The sequence below is a fragment of the Cydia amplana genome, chromosome 16 (genome assembly GCF_948474715.1).
Source record: "Cydia amplana chromosome 16, ilCydAmpl1.1, whole genome shotgun sequence".
Taxonomy (NCBI): Eukaryota; Metazoa; Arthropoda; class Insecta; order Lepidoptera; family Tortricidae; genus Cydia; species Cydia amplana.
The window spans coordinates 2,117,473-2,130,898 of NC_086084.1; the positions used below are offsets into that span (position 1 = coordinate 2,117,473).

A 13,426-nucleotide genomic window follows, 5' to 3' on the forward strand; every position below is an offset into this window, starting at 1 on the left:
ATAAAACAGATTTAAGTTACTAGGGTAACGGCACCAGTGGCCAGCCGGGTACCAGTGGTCAGCCTTTTGAGCCGTTTATTGGTCATAAATATCTGGTATATTCATTTAAACAAATCGCGAGTAGTCAAATAGGAGCTTTGATTCCTTATTGGTCAATACGTCACACGACAGGTGCGGTGAGGGAACGGGGGGAAGAAATATACTCATTCATACAGGTGCTGTTTGTCGACGAGTGCAATAGTGTCATGTCCGCCATATTTTTTACTGCACGTGGTGTTCTCTTAACAGGCAAGAAAAACTATGTTTTAATGTTAAAAGTAATTGTTTTTGTTAATGATTGGTTTATTTATTAGTTTATCTATTAAATTGCATTATATTTGAATGAAAATATCAATATTTCACTTATAAATTGAGGGGGCTGGCCACTGGATAACACTTTTTTCCAAAGAATCCAGTGCCCAGCCCCCCACGGCTGACCTTTGGGTTATTCGTTTATTTTATTATTTTCGAGCCAATGCGACCGTTAGGACCGTTAAATTTACATTTTCAAATTTAGTTAGGCATGCCCTAGTCAATTTAAAGTAAAACCCAGTAGTCAGCCGCATTTGAAATAACGTTTTAATGCGGCTGAGCACTGGGTTTCGCGGATCCAGTACTCAGCCATTGACCTTGCTTGATACGTCGCCGCCAAAAATATGTCCACATTTTTAAACCCTATCTCATTGAAATAAGGTTCAAAAGTGTATACATATTTTTGACGTTAACTATACATAACTATCATTTTGCTTTTTCCTGGTCGGTATATGACTTTGTTTATTAATGATAATTAGATCTGCATAGACTCGATTAATTATTTTTTACCGAATACCTACTAGGAACATAATTATATATTACCTGAAATACCTCATTAATTTTTGACGGATTAATTATTAGAAAATAAATATTGCGATTCTTAGTTTGCAAGAATAATCTTAGTTAATTAAGTACCTATGGCCAACAAATTTCGTGTCATAAGAATTGTATGTACCTATAAGATTTTTTATTTATTAAATAAGTAAAGAAGTAGGTAAGTAATACATATGTTCATATGTATATGCAAAAAAATTATAAACTAAAATTAAAAACTACAACTAACTACAATAACAATAACTAAAATAGTAATAAAAATAGATATTTGTATAACATCGTTGATTTTGATATAATATGCAAAAAATTGTAAACTAAAATTAAAAACTACAACTAACTACAATAACGATAACAAAAATTATAAAGAAAAATAAATATTATAATATCGTTGATTTTGATATAAATATTAGTGATTTTGATCTAATTATTATGAATAGTTTATATAGGCTGAGTACTGGGTACACAGAGGCTGCTTACTGGATTTTAGAGGCTGACTACTGGAGAAAAGTGCCACTTTTTGTTTAAACTTAATTAGAGATATTATAAAGAGGATTGTTATTTTTTTAAATATTTTGTTTTAAAACTCTGATAAACAATTGATCTAACCATGTCATTTGTTTAATTATCCGACTAATCCTGTAGAAATGCCGAACGTTCAAACTTAAAAAAGTCGTTATAAGGCTGACTACTGGTGCCTTTACCCTACTAATAGTGCTTCATATGCACGCTGAATAAATTATTTTCTTTTATTGAACAAACAGGTATGTACAGCGACTTAAAACTTCTTTTAAAGTAATTGAACAAACAGGTATGTACAGCGACTTAAAACTTCTTTTAAATAGATACATCCCTACTTCAGCAAGTATAAACTAGGATTTCCCATAGGTACATATGTGCAGTAACTGAGTGCATGAATCAAATCAGCCTACATAATCTATTTTCTTGATGATTAACATAATGACAACTTTTACAAGAATAATCTGTTCCATTGCTCTCAATATTTTTGTTACATTTTTAAATAATAAGTTTATTTTTCGACTTGGTTGCGTTGTACACGTACATAAACCGCCATAGGTAAGTATTGTCTGAAGAGATACTACCTACTACGAACGCCTTATATTGGGCAAGATTTAATCCTGCAACAAACATGTATGGATTAGCTAGATATTGCGAAAGAACGGCGATATAATCAAGGCTCTTAATACTGTTTAAAAGGTTTACCTTTGTAAATAGTCACAACTGATTGCTGAAAATATTAGACATGTGGGCCTATGGACGGTTTCCAGGACACAATTTATGGTCTTGCTGGATAGATTTAGGCATACGTTTTAATTTTATTTATGCCTTTTAACCCTAAAACAAAAAAACTGGACATAATCTTAAAAGTTCGAAAGAGTTCTTCCAGTACTTGTCATAACCTCAATTTTTAGTAATGTTTACCATCAACGAGCATGATTGTACATTGTAGGCCCCTTAGCTTTGCTTATTCTTATTTAATGTATTGGTATTTAATGGTGACAGCAGAAATATCTCTTGAAACAGAAACGATTCAGAATGAAAACCAAATGAAAACAAATAAGGTGACGGCTGTCATTCACTATCCACATTCCACAGATGAAACACAGATGACACGCGTTTTGGAATTATTTGAACACAGTGTTGCTAACCCGCGATTTTTCAAATTTGCCGCCTTTTACTACTGACAAGATTTGGTTGACGGACTTTAGTACCTTTGTTTACTCAAGATTTTAAAATAACCAAGTTACGGCTTATTAAACAACATCTCTAGAAGTTATCCCACAGACCCACACTAATTGACTATCCTCATATCATACAATAGGGCAATGTATGGTCCTGAAACGAGTTTCAGACATGTCGACCACAAATGCGCACATAAGTGCCATGAAGGAGAAAATTTTTTCTTCATACAATCCGACGGCACACTCATCAAAAATAAACTTATATTATCTACACCTGATCAATAGAAACTTTTGAGTGGTGTTCAATGCTCAAAGATATTTAATGCACTTATAAAACAATGTAAACAATACGGAAAACAAGTATTTTTGCTAGACTTATAATAGTTATTTGTACAACAAGTGATCAAAGTTTGATATTTCTTCGAGTGCTTATTTTGAGTCCCGTGCAAGCGAAAGATTCTATAATAGATTCACGAGCGTAGCGAGTGAATCTAATTTAGAATCTTGAGCGTAGTAAGGGACTCAAAAGCGCACGAGATGTAAATAACTTTGATCTCGTGTAGTACACAACATTTTTCACCTCAGCGCAGTGAGAACATACCTATTAGACAACTTGAAAAATGTAATCCTTGTTCATCACTTAATACCTGCACTCATGTTTTCTTAAGATATACAAACAATTAAGTTTAATTACCGCAATGGAACACAAAAACAAAACGTAATAATAAATTCCATTAAAATAATATAGAAATAACAAACATTAACTGACACTTCAAACGACGACCCGGGACAGATATAACTGGAGAAAATCGATTAGGAGAGCCGACCCCAAATAAAAGTGGGATAAGGCCGGAAGAAGAAGAAGAAGAACTGACACTTCAAACTTTTTTTGTAAAAAAAATCTTTGTAAGATACGGTCCGAATTGCGGATACGTACTATTTGTCAACTATGGTAGAAATTCTTAAAAGTAAAATAATTATTTTTGCGTGATGATCTGTGTATTTTTTGAGTTCATTATTTTAATTGTACAATAAAATACCTAAAATATAGTATTTTATCAGTTTTTATCAAATCTTAAACTTTATTTTTATTTATTTATTATTAAGAATTCATACTCGTACGTGGTTTGGAACGATGCGGTCTGAAGTTTTTCGGGGGTCTATTATAAACCGTGAATATACTGTTGAATGTCGTTTTAACTTTTTTTTGTCTGTTTCTTTTTGCTAACAGTGTGAAAGGGACAGAGATAATAGAACCCAAGTATTTCGAACTTTTATTAGACCCCGCATGTTGAAATGACATTTGACAATAAAGGTCACTTGAATGTCATTTTGTCTCACTCAGTGAGCAAAATCGCATTTTGCTCACTGTTTTTAAGAATCAAAGTACCCTTGTTCGAGCTGCTGAGGTGAAAATAGTATTTTTGAATGACAGAGTTTTAAAGCGTGAACTCCCTCAATTTCAAACTATTTGAAGTGTAAACAATACGGAAAACAAGTATTTTTACTAGACTTATAAATAGTATTTTTGAATCACAGAGTTTTAAAGCGTGAACTCCCTCAATTTAAAACTATTTGAAGTGGTTGACTAATGCCTAAAGATCTAGTCACCTGTTAATTATGTACTCCTGCACCCTCAAACACTTCTATGTTCAATTTGTGTTCATGACCATGCTTTAGAAATATTGAGCAGTACGCTCAGTGCCTTTGGAGCGATCTCGACATCAGAAGGCCACTTTATTTTTAATCCCTTGTTCTGTGGGTGCATCTTGCATAGTATATACACACACAAGTTATTTAAAAAGAAGTGGGATCGAATTGACTGCATTTATTTAATATGGCTGACACGTTTAAAGGTATCGAGGTGTAGGGCGTCAAGTGATACAGAGGACAAATTCACATCATTTACTCCATTGGATTGAAGAGAATATCAAGACAACAGCGGAAAGAGAAAAAGAAAAATCGGGTCTACAATTTTCAACATACGTCTGGTGAAAAAAAAACTACTCATTGTAAACTAGTGATTTTGTGTACCTATACTATGACTTCATTTACGTACAAGCATAGTTTTACGTTTATACAACGTATCTTGTACTTTTTAGGTGTGCTAAGTTAGAAAATAAAGTACAAGAAACTAGTTTACAAAGCAGGGTTTGAATTCGGTGATCACTTTCTTGATATCGGTGGTCAAAAATTCCACCGAAACCAAGGAAATCAACACCAGTGATATCAAAATTGATCGCTTTTTAGCAATTACAGAATTAGCATGAATGATACAGAGATGATGTACTAATGATGAATTCACGTACTTTTAAGGATTTCTTAATCACTTGCATAACGATAAATGCACTAAAACTGTGGGAGAAAATTGCTCCACCGATCTCAAAAAAACATAGGACCAAACCCACCGAATGACAGAGAAACTTTAAAAAAATCACCTTAGTATACTGTGACTGCACCTGTACTTTATTCAACGGTTAAGGCACAACTAAAGCATACTATGTTTGAGCCACTCAGTTCCTGGTCTACAAGTTTGTAAGAGTACAGACATGGTTTACAAATTGCACCGAAATCAGTCGCTAGCCCGGGACACATCGCAAATTTGGTTTTATTCAATGTGTCAAGCAAACACATTATTTTGATATAAAGAATATGATCAGTTAACTAATACCTTATGCGTGAATACCGAAAATAACTCCGATCTAATGCCCCATCTTGAGTAATATTTTTTTGTTTCAAACAATCTGGGTGCGGGACACGCCCACCGAACATCATTTTTCGCATTTGAATTTTTTTTCGTGTATTATATAAATAATAAATAAATAGTTTGATAGTGTTCCAGACAGAATATATGCTGGAGATTATGCCTGAATTAATTCAGATTTATTGAACAGTAAATTCAATGTTTTTTTGCCCCGGACACGTAAAAATGGCCCTCCTGAGAAATGCCCATTTAGGGACCGTTCGCTTGGTAAACGACGATAAGTGTAATATAGTGATGCGTGTTTCGGCTCCATAAGAAAAAAAAATGAAAAGTTTATTGGTGAGTAAAAAAAGTTATCAAGATAGAGACGTGATTATATTTTTCCTGTATTTGTGATAATGTAAACAGTACCTACCAAAAGGAGAGGTTTGTTTGTATCCAGCCCGCTTGATGGAAAGACAACTCAAGCTTGCAACAGCTGTGTATGCGAGTATATATTGGCCGTTCAGGTTTTGGGTAATATTTGACAGGGAACCTTGTAAAGTATAGACTTGTAATCGAAATTATGCCTAGGGGAATAAATGTAATAGATATACAGCTTAAATATGCCAAGGGGAAACAATGAGAGCGCTTTTTTTTCCAGTGACCGAGTACAGCAAAATGCCGGACCTGTACCAGATGGACGACTACGACACGTGTGTGAGTGAGCCGGGCGGGACCTACTGCCTCGTCGACGCCGACCTCTACTCCAACCAGCACTCCGACCTCATGCTGATGATACAGGTACCTATTTACCTAGCTTTAACCCGTGGAGCGCCCTAGTATCACACGTGTGATATTACCTCGACGCTGCTGTATGTACACCCTCGACGCTGCTGTATGTGTCCCGTCTACACTACCTTACGAAGGTCGATGATATCGTAAAGTATGTCAAAGCAAAAACCGGATTCATCCTGAGGGTCGCGAAGTTGGAATCTCGACACAATGCGAATTTTAATTCGTTTGTGGTGACCGTTCCGACTGAACATCTAGCGACCTTCACCATAGAGAAAAAAAATACATAGAGTGCTCACTCCATACATCAGTTTTAGTAACAAAAAGACTATTAGCATCTAGCATCGAGTAGCGGAACTATCAGTACTGCTACTTGACAATAGATGGCGGCGGCGACCGGAAAGTCTTATGCTGTTGAGATAAGACTTTCCGGTCGGTGCTACATCTATTGTCAAGTAGCAGTACTGATAGTTCCGCTACTCGATGCTAGATGTAGATACTGAAATTAATAGTCTGAACTGATGTATGGAGTGAGCACTCTTGTCTTTATTTCTCTATGCCTTCACCAAGGAGGAGTTTTGGCCGAAGGGTGTCAAGTTTCGGCGGTTCCGCGGCCGGTTCCCTGACACTGCGGGGTTGCGTAATGCATCGCAATCATAATGTGTTTTTTAGTGTTTAGTTATATTTTAATAATATGTATGCTAGTTTTAAGGTATTTATGTATGGGCCACTAGTTGCCTGAAATAAACGATTTCATTCATTCATTCATTAACTAATTTGATAGAGGCTGGAGGTGTTCTGGTGATGGTATCGAAATCAAATGTTGGCCAAAGAAGCTCGCCATCGAGTTTGAGCTAATTTGAAAGATCGGGTTGACAGACTTGCAAAGAACAAAAAGCACAGCAGTTAGCTTTAGCAAAATAAGCGCGTTAATATAATATCCCTACTCATAATTTGGGCAATTAGTACGGGGTGGCTAAAAAATAACTGCATTCCCGTTGCCAAGGAGGTTTTGGGATTATACTGAGCAGCTCATAAGCAAAAAATTTGGCTTTTTCATACATTTTGGCTCCATTTTCTATGGGTGGGTAATTTTTTTTACATAATACATACTATTTAGTGGTAATTTTCTACGACAACAGGAATACTCAGAAAATACGAGAAAACATTACAATCACACAAAAGTGCACAGGGCTTTGTGCGTCCGAAAAACTTGCAAGGATTTCGTGAAGAACAGAAGTCTAGAGAACGAAGAGGACCTAAGATCGATCCTTGAGGAATGCGTCGACGATTCCTTGTGGAAAGGATACAAGCTAAACGCCAGGTAACTAAACAAATCGTATAATAAGTAATACCAAATACTTGCTTAACCCTTATTTTGACAGCCATTAATAATAATTTTTTGCATTGTTTTAAATGGAGCGTTATACCTACATAATACAATAGGCGTGGCGTTCAAAGGGTTACCTGATCTCACCTCACACTAGGTTGACTAGGTAAACAATAAACAAATTCTTATTCTTCTTATTCTTATTCTAGGTATTATTTACAGATGTCAGGGTCACGTTTAATTAATACGTCTATAATTATATGTTTTAAAGGTTTTGTTTTGGTCATTTGTTTGAATTCACGAGTATGCCTTTTGGTCTGAGCAACGCTCCACTAATTTGACAAGGATTGATTTAGATTTTTGCGATGGAGACTCTTTGCCGGTTTTACATATCTTCTGGTAGATTTTAAAGAATGGGAACTCTTTGTCTCATTTGTCAAGAGATAAGTCTTTTAACGCCAATCATATCGTGCGCAGCGCGCCACCGTGAATCTTCGCGCATCGAAATGCACTGAATTGAATGTTCATTTATTAGGTACAGAAATTTACAATTGAATTGATGTTGGGCTTTAGTTAGCCGCTTGCGTTTTTTGACGTCTTTGGCGGTCAAAGGGACATTAACATTATGGAATAAATCACCATTGCAAGCCCATAATTTCCAGGTTAACCGAGGTGTTATACTGCAAGAGGCACGGCGACAAGAGGAGTTTCAGCACTGGAGATTACATCATGGCGGGTGTTTATTTGGTCCTGATCATACTGAACGCAGTCGGGACTTCTTACGACAGTATCAATGGTGATGCGGCAAGTAAGTATCATTTTGTACCAGTTAAGTGGTTTTTATGTATAATAAGTACCTAAGTACACTTGTCAAAAAAAAAACAATACAAACATAACGTTCTTTGGATATAAAATCGAATCGAATAACACGTTTTCCTCTCGCAAGTGTTTGCTAGCTGTCTTTGATCTAAGTAATTGTTGGTTTTAGGGAATCCGTACTTACTGGCGTTCTCCTTCCGGCGTAACTGGCGTAAGTTGATAGCACCCAGTGGCGTTGGACCCGAGCCCAGGCTCAACCGGCTCAAGGTCATCAACGGATTAAGGTACATTTTGACAGTCAATATCGTCCACTTCATGAAGATGATTTTCTTCAATCTTCCCTTATTTTTAACCCCTGAAACAAAAAGAGGGGTGTTTAAGTTTGTGAGTAGAGTAGAATGCACTCATCAGACGTAATCTAAAGTATTGTAAAATGTAGAATATAATTTATTCGTAAGCACAAACAAACGACACAATACCTAATATAAAATAAAACACGAAATAAGATTAAAGTGCCACGAAATGGCCTCATCTCAGCATGTTGTAATGTGTAACGTTTGTCGACAGAGCCATGACGATGGTTTGCGTCTTCTTTTCGCACTCCGTGTTAGTACTTGTTGTTTTTTACCTCAAGAATCCACAAGCTGTCGAAGACGTAAGTATCTGATACCTATATACCTATACCACATACCTGTATATGGGGCTGACCCGGTAAAGAGACCTGCAAAATTGAAGAATTATTATGAATGTATTAATTCGTAAAGTGGACATGCAATTTTGCAGCTAGCTGGTCGTGCTGAAATAAATGGATCCGCAAATTCAAAAAACATAATTTTTTGGATTCTTTTTTCTCAGAATCACTTGGACTATCGATTTAAAAATAAAATAGGTAGTTTCCGAAAAAGTTTTCAGTTTTGTGACGTATTTTCACACACTTATTTTTCGTATGGGCCGTCACAAAACGAAAACCCAACACACACACTTTATTATTGTCATCAATAGTCCTCATGAGTCTTAGTCGAAGTAACCCAAGGCTTATTAGTTTTTCGAAAGTAAATGGTATATTTTTTTCTGAAAATCCCTCCCTGTCTTACTTACCTATACTTTGTGGATTCCAGATGTTCAACGATCCCTCAAAGTACATCCTCCTCAACGGCACCCTGGTGACGTACACGTTCTTCGTGATGTCCGGCTTCCTGTTGGCGTTCAACTTCGAGCTGCACGCGGAGAAACACCGCGTCAGCCTGTGGGAGTGGCCCAAGGGAATGATCTTACGGTGGCTCAGGTAGGTTTAGGAAGTCACTTGTGAGATTACTGACAGACATGTTGACAAACACTTGGCACAATAAAACAAGTAAGCTTCGACGACAACTCGTGGCTACAGTGGCATTAGGACATGCATCGCCATGAGCGGTGTGTGGGTGCAAAATATGGGAATACCTACTATCTACTAACACGTGGACAGTATTCCCAGATTCTGCACTACTCCTGCCTCATTCCACGCCTACGGCCCCACCCTAATTAAATTAGGTACCTTGTGAACTGAAAAAGATTGAAATAAGTAGTAAAAACAAAAACACAAATTAAAAAAACAACATAAATAATTTGATTTGTTCCCTAGTTGGTTAGGTACCTTGTTTTATTATGCCACGGACAAACAATATTCGGGGGCTTTTACTCTACTCTGGCGTTCTGCTTCGAGACACGGAAGCATAGAGTCTAGTTGGATTGGCTCCAAGGAAATGATTTTGCGATGGTTGAGGTAGGTTTCGGGTAAGTCACAAGTAAAAGGCTGACAGATATGTTGACAGACAATTATACCTAAAGAAACCTTCTGCTGCTTGTGATTCGGCAGATGCAGGTTATTAGAATGAGCTAAGGGAATGGTCTAGCGGTGATTGAGGTATTTTTATTTACCTATATCCATCGCAGACTCCATCTAGTATCTACAGCTTCTTAATTACTTCCAACAATCTAATTTCTATCGAGATGTATATACCTATGAGACCTATACCATGGTCTAATTCTGAGAATAGGCATTGGTATAACGATATTCCAGGAATTAATTATGTACCTGAATACGAAAGAGAACGTATTACTTATGCATTACGAAGGGACCCATGCACTTAAGCCTACTAGGTACCTACACCAGCTTCTTGCCAACTACTCCCTTTCAGACTAACTCCGACCTACGCTCTGGTCATGTTCACCGTGATGACCCTGATGCGTCACCTGGGCGACGGGCCGCAGTGGGAGCTGGTGGTGACCAGCGAGTCAGACGCCTGCCAGAAATACTGGTGGGCACATCTGCTCTACATCCATAATTATTTGTGGGAGGAGCTGCCATGCTTCCCGCAGTCATGGTAAGTTTTTAGGGTCGCAATTTACCACATTACCCGTTGGACCGTTCTACGAGTATGTATATAAAATAAACGGGCGTCTAGCACCGACTTCAATAAGATAAGAACCAATTTTATTCTATTTGGCGTGTTCTTGGCAAGGAAGACCAAGAATCAAGCTGAGTAGAAAGAAACCATCTCAGTCACGATTATATATTTTTTGTGACTTGTGTTAAGTTTTTGTTGTTTAAAGTTAAACGTCCTGAATTATATTCTATACTATTGAATGGAACAGGTACCTATCAGCGGACACGCAGCTGTTCGGGCTAGGTCTCCTAGTCTGCATCTTGTGCCGGAAGCCGCGCACGCAGCTGCTGGCGCTGGGCGCCCTGCTGGCAGTCTCGATGGCCATCCCCGCCGCGCACACCTACTTCCAGGATCTGGGTGCTGTTGTTCACAACTCTCCTGAGTGAGTGACTCATACATGATTTTATTTAGGTTTTTATTTTTTACCGTCAACCAGGAGACAAAAGTCAAAGTTTGTTTGTTAGGGAGGGTCTGATTTGATGGCATAAGTCTTTTCTAGAAAACTTAGTGTCTGTCACAAAATTTGGAGAAAATTCCATGTTCTCTTTGTGAGCTGTGAGAAAAAGTTAAGACTAAGAAGACAAGATGATATACCTACGTACTATTTACGTATAATTATTTTCAGATCATTCCGCACCTATTTCCGGTACAACAGGGAGTTCCAGATAATCTTTGTGCGCGGCCACACGAACATGTCCACGTACGTGCTGGGCATCGCCGGCGGCCTGCTCACCTACCACTGGCTAAACAATGACAAGGCCGTGTCTGAACGTCTACAGGTTACTCGATTTGGCAATAATACTAATTTCCTTATATACTTACTCCAGCAACTCCAACTACCATCACTAAATGCTGACACCATGGACTCAGTGAGTCTAAATGGGGCTTGGCCTCCGATACAAGACTATAATATAATATGCCTCTTTTCTCGGACCTGCGATAGGTACATCTCGCCAATTGATGACTCGGATATGGCGCATATCCGCCTCCACCATGAAGCTCTAGCGATACCTGGGGCATCCGACAGGACGTGTTCCTGCCAGGAGCCCAGTACGCTCTTTTCATATGTGAGTGACCCGTTTTAAATACATATATTTAACAACCGGTTTACTTGACAACTTCCAGAAATACCCATGGATAGTATGGCTGTCTGTCCCTGTCGCTGTGGGCATCATCCTGTCCGGTGGCCTGTTCTACATGGACGGCTTCGAGCCGTCGACCTTCGTACGAGTGCTGTACGCCACCGTTCACAAGCCCATCTTTCAGCTATGCATCGTCGTGATACTCATCAGCGCTATCTTTAGGGTTGAAAGTAAGTCACGGCCTGAGGGCCTAATACCGCGAACCACGTTCGACGTGTTGCCTCTCTGTCGCACTTGTGAATTCGTACGTAAGTATGACAGGGAGGCAACACGTCGAACGTGGTTCGCGGTAGACCCTCTGTTCTACACGAACTACTTTGAGCCGGCCTTCGTACGAGTGTTCTACGCCACCGTCCACATGCCTATCGTCCAGCTAATATGCATCGTTATGCTGAAAATAAGCGCTATACTTATATCTTTAGGGTTGAAAGTAAGACACGGCCTGCTCTACGTGCCCACTGTCCAGGTGCCCCTCATCATGCGTCCTCCTGCTGAATATAAGCGCTATTTTTAAGGTTGAAAGTAAGTCACCGATACAACAGCCAGTATGTTTACTCTGAACATAAGCCTCGTTAGCCGCCATAATAGTCTAAGCTGAGCAGGTCGGTTCAGCCAGCCCACTTCAGTGTGCTACTCGTAAATAATTGAATTCGGCAACTTTGATAAATTGATACTTACTTGGTAGTTATAACTCGCCTGGAAACACGAGTCGTAATCCGGTTGATCAGTAGAGGCGCTGACATCAAAACAAAGGAGACCCGTTCCGTTTGACGACGTCGGTCGCTAGCACCAACTACCAATATTTAATTTACAAGTTGCACTTAACCTTTATGCTCTGGTTTGCAGACGTGTACCGCTGCATACTCGAGTGGCGCGGCTTCACCTGGATGGGGCGTGTGGCGTACGCCGCCTTCCTCTTGCATTCCACGTTCCAGCGCGGCCTCGTGGGTGCTGCTCGGCTGCCCGCTTACATGTCTGACTACAATGTGGTACGTATTCTTTACAGATTTCGTAGTCGAGACTATTATCTACACTGGCTCGGTCACTTCACTGGGACTGTCGATGTCGCCGGTTCCAAAGTACGGGATTTTTAGGTTATAATGACAATGTTTGCAAGTGTAATGGCACTTAATAAATATATATTGATCCGGTGCGGAGCGGGGAGTTCGCCTTTGTATCCCAATTTCTGTAAATTTGACGTTAACCTGTTGTATGCTACTACAATTTCCGATTTTCCACAGTTAATAATCCTGGCAGCGACCGTGTTCCTGGCCTTCGGGACAGGCGCGCTGCTGTACGTGGCGGTGGAGTCGCCGGTGGCCGCGCTGCTCAAGGCCGCGCTCGCGCCCCGCGGGGCCCGGGCTAAGGAGGAACCCGCTGAGGACGCCCCTACTGATGTTACTACTAAATTCTAGAACAGAAGAGCCAGCCGGAAAACGGAGTAGTTTATCCCTAAGATTTGAATGTTGTGATATATTTTAGTTGTTATGAAAGCGTGACAGAAAATAATGTAATAAGTAAAAAGTGTACAGTGATAGAAGAAAATGGAAAACAGAGAACGAGATGACCGGGTAACTTTTGCCATATTAGTTTTTAAGAATGAGACATAAATACATAAATAAAAT

General features: G+C 38.9%; 1 protein-coding gene across 1 annotated transcript in view; it reads left to right on the forward strand.

The window, feature by feature from the left end:
* LOC134655324 (nose resistant to fluoxetine protein 6-like) overlaps nucleotides 1-13,216 on the forward strand; it is a 36,822-nt gene extending 23,606 nt beyond the window's left edge. Inside the window, exons 12-13 of the mRNA XM_063510775.1 lie at nucleotides 12,648-12,790; nucleotides 13,043-13,216. Of these exons, the coding sequence (XP_063366845.1) occupies nucleotides 12,648-12,790; nucleotides 13,043-13,216 (317 nt within the window). The remainder of the gene's footprint in view (nucleotides 1-12,647; nucleotides 12,791-13,042) is intronic.
* The last annotated feature ends 210 nt before the right edge of the window (nucleotides 13,217-13,426 follow it).